Consider the following 7516-nt stretch of genomic DNA (forward strand, 5'->3'; position numbering starts at 1 on the left):
CTGGAGGAAAATCAAAACAAAGATTACAGACAAGTAGCCCAAAGCAACTTTAACAAGCAACCATCCTGACTGTTTACACAGCTCTGTGCATCACTAATGATTACAAAACTGTATCACAGACACACAAAATTTTTTTTGATTAGTGAATAAAAGTAGTACACTGTTTCATTATTTAGTAAATATGAAGATCAGATAAAAAAAAAAAAACATTTAAACAGTAGTATGTGCTTCTCACAGACTGGGATAAAATGACCAAATATAAAATGTTACATAAGAAACCCTAATATGAGTTAAATATATTGTAAAACAAAATAATTGTGAATGCAAAACACACCCTTCTTTCTACTTACCTCTCACCATTTACTAATGTTAACTTTCTTTATGTAGAAATCCAAAAATCGATGTATTCTTGCTGGCTGATTATGTTACATTTCTCTTTTATTGATAACCATTATATAAATCTCTTTAACAAACCATGAACTAACATTCTACACAAAGCACAAATAGGATTGAACTTTTGTATAATTTTCCAGCACAGACAAGAAGTTGATAAATGAAAGCAACAAATTCTCCCCATATTTTCTTTCTGCTGAGTGATCTGTATTGTAGTGCAGTTTGATTTTTTCTCATTTTGAATTGAAAAAGCTTCCTGGATGGGAAGCAAAAGATCTTCAAACTTGGAAACAGATTCCAGTGGAATGTTTTTTAACTTTTATTGGAATGATTTTGTTAACCCCTCTGGAGACAATCTGAACCATGAAGAGAAATGTTTCAGCACAGAGGAGAAATCTGAAGTTAGTCTCTGAAACCTGTTAAAAATTAACATGAAGTAGTAAAAAAATTAATAGATTACAGGGTCAAAACTAAATAAAACTAGAACTTATTGAGACGTTCTTGCTTGTTAGTTTTGAGGTTTTCTGTTCAACCATTAAAAACCTAAACAAACTTCAAATATTAAGTTGCTGATTGATCTATCTGTAAACATTTTTTATTGTCCAGAGGCCAGAAGGCACAAGCAGCTCAATTAATTTGTCCTTCTTTGATGTAATTATGTACGCTTGTAACAAATTCATTTGTAATTAATAAATCCTAAATGTTTTATCATCTCACTGCAATGCAAACAGGATTTGGGTGAAAATGTTTTTAGGCCATTGAGTTTATTTAAAGGAGACAAAATGCATTTAGTGCCTGATTCAGTGAGAAATAGAGACAAGAAGGATCTAAATAATGAATAAATCTCACGTCCTCTTCTATTCTTAACTAAACTATGACACCAGTATGTACTTTTTGTGTGTCTGTGTGTGTTAAATAGGCTATTTGACAGACAAAGTGTTAATTTCCAACCCTTTCTTCCAAGCGAGAATCCTGCCCTACCGATTCATTGACAGTTTCTGTGTGTTTACTGCCGGGAGAACCTTCATCATTTCTAACTGAAATAATGACACTAACGAAACCATTTCATTTGTTTTCTTTTCATTCCTTTGTTTTTTAGCGAGGGTCTTGTCTTAATGTTGTGTGAACAATTGTTTTAGATGTTTTAAAGTACGAAATGTGGAGAAAATCCGCCTCTTAATGCTCAGAAACATCGAGCTTCAGACACTTTTGAGCGTTCCTGGGTCAAAAAGAGAAAGTCCTGGAAACAAAATGCTACCTCATTGTGTAGAACGGGCATTAACCTTTCCATTAAAGTAAGTTATATGATAAAAAACTTTAATTTAGCGAAGATTTAAAGCCTTAAATGCCGCGAAGAAAACACAATTGCGGAGCGATTTGAGGCGGGAGCAGAGCAGCAGGCTGAGTTGTTTCTTCAGGGTTCTCATCCATATTATAAATCCCGCCTCCTGCTCTGAGCTGGAGACGTTCAGAGGAACATTAAGAGAGAAACATGGCAGAAGAAGCTCCAGCAGCTGCACCGGCTAAAGCCCCGAGGAAGAAGTCCGCTCCTAAGGCCAAGAAGGATGGACCCAGCCTGTCCAAGCAGATCGTGGACGCCGTGGCCGAGTCCAAGGAGCGCAAAGGAGTGTCTCTGTCGGCGGTGAAGAAGGTCCTGGCTGCTAAAGGGGTGGATGTAGCTAAAGCCAACAAGCGGATCAACACGGCCATCACTAAGTTGGTGACCAACGGCACCCTGGCCCACACCAAGGGGACCGGGGCCTCCGGTTCTTTCAAGCTCGCCAAGGAGTCCAAATCCGCTAAACCAGCCAAGAAGGTGGTGAAGAAGAAGGCTCCCGCAAAAGCCAAGAAGCCCGCCGCCAAGAAGGTCAGCACCCCGAAAAAAGCCACCGCTGCTAAGAAAGCGACAGCAGCCAAGAAGTCTCCGAAGAAGGCAGCAGCGGCCAAGAAAAGCGTGAAAAAGGTGGTGAAGAAGAGCCCCAAAAAGGCCGCCCCTGCTGCCAAGAAGCCAAAGGCTGCTAAGAAGCCTGCAGCTAAGAAACCTGCAGCCAAGAAACCTGCAGCTAAAAAGGCCCCAGCTAAGAAGGCCAAGAAGTAGACTGCTGCTTCAACCAGCACTCGGTGCAACAAAGGCTCTTTTCAGAGCCACCACAGCTTCATCCCAAGAGCTCATTCCTTTAGGCATTTAGTTAATTACTTAAATAGATAATATCCTCAAACTTAAAGGCAGTGATTAGAGTGGCTGATCAATGGAATTATAAAAATCAGTTTATTTCACTCATGACTGAACCCCATGGGACAGCCTCATCCATGATTCACAGATTTACCCTAAAATAACGGGATAATTTCACTGTGATCACATTATTAACACAAAGAAATAACTCCACCTCAACAAATGTTTCTGTGAATGAAAGCATGAAAATTAGCTTTTTAATTAGACATAATGTTTAATATAAAAACAAAACTATTTCAGCATGGACACCATTTTACTCAAGGTAATACTTTTATTTTATCTAAGTAAAGTTTAATAGCTGTAAATATTTAATAAAGGACAAAAAGAAGGGAATCCATGGCAGTAAAAAATATGTTAAAAAAAATTGAAAATGAAAGCACTAGATTTAATTAAAGGTTTCTATTATGAAAGCAGATATAAGTCTAAATAGTTACATGTGTAGTCTCCTTGGCGTTTGGCAAGGATGTAAAAACTAAGTTTAATATTTAAAACAAGCACATTTATTTTACAAATATATTTCCTAAAATGATCATGAATAACACATTTTTATTATCTAATATTCTGCTAAAGCAAATATCAGACTTTTCAGAATGAAATTCCCTTATTTACCTTGGATTTTATTTTACTCCGTATTTTTCTTTTTTGTTACACATCTCGCGCTTTATTTTGAAATTTCAAACTCAACCAATGACTGAATTGGATGGAGGGTTACTACGTGTTTAATTTGGTCCAATCAGAGGCCACCTCACGCCGCACGTCTCTTTATAAAGCTGCTGTTTCGCCTGTGGAATCATGTTATCCTCGTTGAGTGAGAGATAAGCACCTAGTCCGCCATGGCCAGAACGAAGCAGACCGCCCGTAAATCCACCGGAGGAAAGGCTCCCAGGAAGCAGCTGGCTACCAAAGCTGCCCGTAAGAGCGCCCCGGCTACCGGTGGAGTGAAGAAGCCCCACCGTTACAGGCCCGGTACCGTGGCTCTCCGGGAGATCCGCCGTTACCAGAAGTCCACTGAGCTGCTCATCCGCAAGCTGCCCTTCCAGCGTCTGGTCAGAGAGATCGCTCAGGATTTCAAGACCGACCTGCGCTTCCAGAGCTCCGCCGTCATGGCTCTGCAGGAGGCCAGCGAGGCTTACCTGGTTGGTCTGTTCGAAGACACCAACCTGTGCGCCATCCACGCCAAGAGAGTCACCATCATGCCCAAAGACATCCAGCTGGCCCGCCGCATCCGTGGAGAGAGAGCATAAGTCAAGCTCATCCAACAAAGCCCAACGGCTCTTTTAAGAGCCACATAATTCTCTCTTCAGAGCTCTGATCCTGTATTAAGTGATGTACAGCGTACATTAGAAATGGAATGAAAAGAAAAAGATCCTTCCAGATTAGGCTATAAGCCTCCTGTATAAATGTTCAATATTTATGTAGTAAGACTGACTAGGAAGGCTCAAGATGAACCTCCATCTGCAGCAAACGTATTTAGAAACAATCAATTATTCTTAGTGTATAGTAAATCCAAAATGTACAGAATTTAATGTGTAGAACATCTATAGATGTTTTGGTCGTTTTAATAAATCCACTTCCTATAAATGTTGAATCGTCTACTAATGATTATTGCAGCAAAAATGCTACATAAATGTTGCAAAACTTATGTAGATTATTTTCACATTTAAATATTTTACAAGCATCCATCGAAATGTTAAAAGTGGGTTTTCATTTTGTTTTGCAGTAATTTATAATTGTTTACTAAACTCTTTTACAGTGTTTACATTTGGGTACAGTTCTGAACAATTCTTGTATGTAGTGTGTAGCTCTTGAGATACAGAATTTCTCTGGTACAACCATATGCAAGTGTTTTCTTTAAAGAGGTGTGTTATTGTGTCTGTGAAGGGGTTGAATAATTTCCACCAGCTGGCAGCCTGAAGCCACGGCCTCAACCTTTAGCCACGCCCCGATCTGTCGGCTGCATTTAGTGGTAATTAACAGAAGCAGACTGCGGGAAAAAGCCGCCTGCTTTGATTGGACGATTGGATTTGTTGTTATATTTGACCAATCAGAGAGCATATGATCCACGACAGGCCTTATATATACTCCAAATGCGCGTCCTGACAGCCACTTGTTAAAGTAAACCTACTCAGAAATCATGTCTGGACGTGGAAAGACCGGAGGCAAAGCCAGAGCAAAGGCCAAGACCCGATCCTCTCGTGCTGGGCTGCAGTTCCCAGTCGGCCGTGTTCACAGGCTGTTGAGGAAGGGCAACTACGCTGAGCGCGTGGGCGCTGGAGCTCCCGTCTATCTGGCTGCAGTGCTGGAATACCTGACTGCTGAGATCCTGGAGTTGGCTGGAAACGCTGCTCGTGACAACAAGAAGACCAGGATCATCCCCCGTCATCTGCAGCTGGCTGTCCGCAACGACGAGGAGCTCAACAAACTGCTTGGCGGAGTTACCATCGCTCAGGGCGGTGTTCTTCCTAACATCCAGGCTGTGTTGCTGCCCAAGAAAACCGAGAAACCAGCAAAGAAGTAAAACTGCAGGCACTCTAAAACAAACCAACGGCTCTTTTAAGAGCCACCCAAATCTCACTAATGAGCGGGATTTACTATTAGAACATACACACTTACTGAGGAAACCATAACATGGATACTAGATGTGAAAATAAATGTCTTTATAAGAACATAAAAGGAAACGTGAGGAAGCATACAAATCCTAATAACATATGTTCATATCCACTGAAATTAATAAATTTTTAATGAAAACCTAAGACTGCACTCCATAAATACTGGTTTGTTAAGCACCTGCCTCATTTTCAGTGTCAAGGTCCTATTGATTTCCTTAGGTTTTGTTTATAAATATTTTTTTCTTAGGTGCGTTTTTTTTTTTTCCATTTTCTTTATATAAATTGTAGTAAAGGACAGTTACAAAAGTTCAAGTCGTTTCACTTGTAATTGTTTGTTAAAAGTGACATATAAATTTGGAACTAACCTGCACACTACACAAAGCTGATATCACAGCTGATACACAGACAAGATATCTAATACTATCTAATAAGTTATTGGAAACTCCATATGAACCAAAACCCTTTTCTATGAACTGCATCTTCTTAATAAATCAGTTATTTCCATTCGGTTTGATCCTATACCAGCTGGATTTTTTTCTTTATTTAGAGTCTCTTGAACTTGTATCTTAAGGGCGGAAATGTGGTTAGAGGCGGGAAAAGAGGGTGGCTTGTCCTCATTTAGGTCCGTAGGGTGTATTTATAAGTAGCTGCTCAGCGATCTAGCAGTATTCTCTCTGTCAGTTAGACATAGACAACATGAGCGGCCGAGGCAAAGGAGGAAAAGGACTTGGAAAAGGAGGCGCTAAGCGTCATCGCAAAGTCCTCCGTGATAACATCCAGGGTATTACCAAACCCGCTATCCGCCGTCTGGCCCGCCGTGGTGGAGTCAAGCGCATCTCCGGTCTCATCTACGAGGAGACCCGCGGTGTCCTCAAGGTTTTCCTGGAGAACGTCATCCGTGATGCCGTCACCTACACCGAGCACGCCAAGAGGAAGACAGTGACCGCCATGGATGTGGTCTATGCTCTCAAGAGGCAGGGCCGCACTCTCTACGGCTTCGGAGGTTAAATTCCAACTCAATCCCACAAAACAACGGCTCTTTTAAGAGCCACCCACATTTCTTAAGATGATTCCTGCTGTTATAGTCAGACACTAAAGTAAGCTGGAAATACCAGGTATACTGCAGCTCATAAAGGGCTCTGAGTTTTTATATTTTCGGTATTAAATGGTACAAAGGTTAGAAATAGGACATTTTCAGGTCTTTGAGGAATAAAGAATGGTTCCGTCATTACTGATTTAAAAACACGGCCAAAGGAGGGTGTTGTATGGAGGACCAATCCTGCCATAGTTATGAATATATAAATAACCGCAATATATTGCTGACCTACAATTTCCTTTAGGGAGCAATTGGAAACAATATCTACATTTATAAGAATAAAAAGATATATATATATATATATATATATATATATATATTTATAAATGGATATCCATTTTTTTTCTTTTAAACAATGAATATTGTCAATTACTAATTAATTTATTTTGCTCTGAAGAGGCAGAGCTGCACTATATGGCATTGAAGGTTAAATTCCAACTCAATCCCACAAACAATGGCTCTTTTAAGAGCAACCCACATTTCTTAAGACGATTCCTGCTATTTGAAATTTGATTAGAAATTCGGTTTACCGCTGGTATTAAACAGCCTTAAAATAAAATTTTCACTGACATTTCAGAATATAAAAATCCCTTCATTGTCCCATAATAGGGAAATATTATTACAGCAGCAGAAATGTAGCAAAGACACCAATGTGCACCATGGTAAATAAACAGAAAATCGTATAAATGTGGTATAAAGCTAATTAATAATTGGTAGTATAGTTGGATTTAATTGCCGCATGTGAAAACAAAGAGAAATGCCTATACAAAGTCACATCTGTATATTAGTGACATATGGTCTTTGAAAATAACTATAATTATGTATCTTTTGCTTAAGCCAGTTTATCTCCAATTTATCTCCCTCCGCTTATAAAAATTCATCAGACTTGTATTACTGTTACTCTATCTTTCCTTATGTCAAGTAAATGTACTGCTGTTTTATTATATTTTAGCTCTCGTTGTCCAGCCACCCATTCATTTTTAAAACACTTTCCCTGTATTTTATTTCCATACCTATTTTTTTGTGATCCAACACATCGCTGTGGTTTTTCTCAGCAAACCGGTGTATTTTCGCCTCTTTTTTCTTTTCTGCCATTCATTTTCCACCTCTATGAGCTAGTATCAATGGCTAACTTCCATAGTGTTCTTGCTAGTTCATTTCACTGTAGTAAGCTGTATTTAACAG

General features: G+C 39.4%; 3 protein-coding genes across 3 annotated transcripts; all 3 read left to right on the plus strand.

Annotated features, from left to right (window-relative positions):
- The first annotated feature begins 1870 nt into the window (after positions 1-1870).
- LOC119790601 (histone H1-like) lies at positions 1871-2537 on the plus strand. The gene has a single exon (XM_038296204.1). It carries the CDS (start codon positions 1886-1888, stop codon positions 2489-2491), a length of 606 nt encoding a protein of 201 aa, XP_038152132.1. The 5' UTR covers positions 1871-1885; the 3' UTR covers positions 2492-2537.
- Positions 2538-3459: 922 nt separating this feature from the next.
- LOC119790605 (histone H3-like) lies at positions 3460-6323 on the plus strand. The gene is made up of 2 exons (XM_038296207.1): positions 3460-3795; positions 5923-6323. The coding sequence occupies exons 1-2, from the start codon at positions 3460-3462 to the stop codon at positions 6241-6243; spliced, it is 657 nt and encodes a 218-aa protein (XP_038152135.1). The 3' UTR covers positions 6244-6323.
- On the plus strand, positions 4761-5336 carry LOC119790596 (histone H2A-like). The gene has a single exon (XM_038296198.1). It carries the CDS (start codon positions 4761-4763, stop codon positions 5142-5144), a length of 384 nt encoding a protein of 127 aa, XP_038152126.1. The 3' UTR covers positions 5145-5336.
- Positions 6324-7516: the final 1193 nt, after the last annotated feature.

This window comes from Cyprinodon tularosa, unplaced genomic scaffold, assembly GCF_016077235.1.
Source record: "Cyprinodon tularosa strain WSP-4 unplaced genomic scaffold, ASM1607723v1 ctg369, whole genome shotgun sequence".
Lineage (NCBI taxonomy): Eukaryota > Metazoa > Chordata > Actinopteri > Cyprinodontiformes > Cyprinodontidae > Cyprinodon > Cyprinodon tularosa.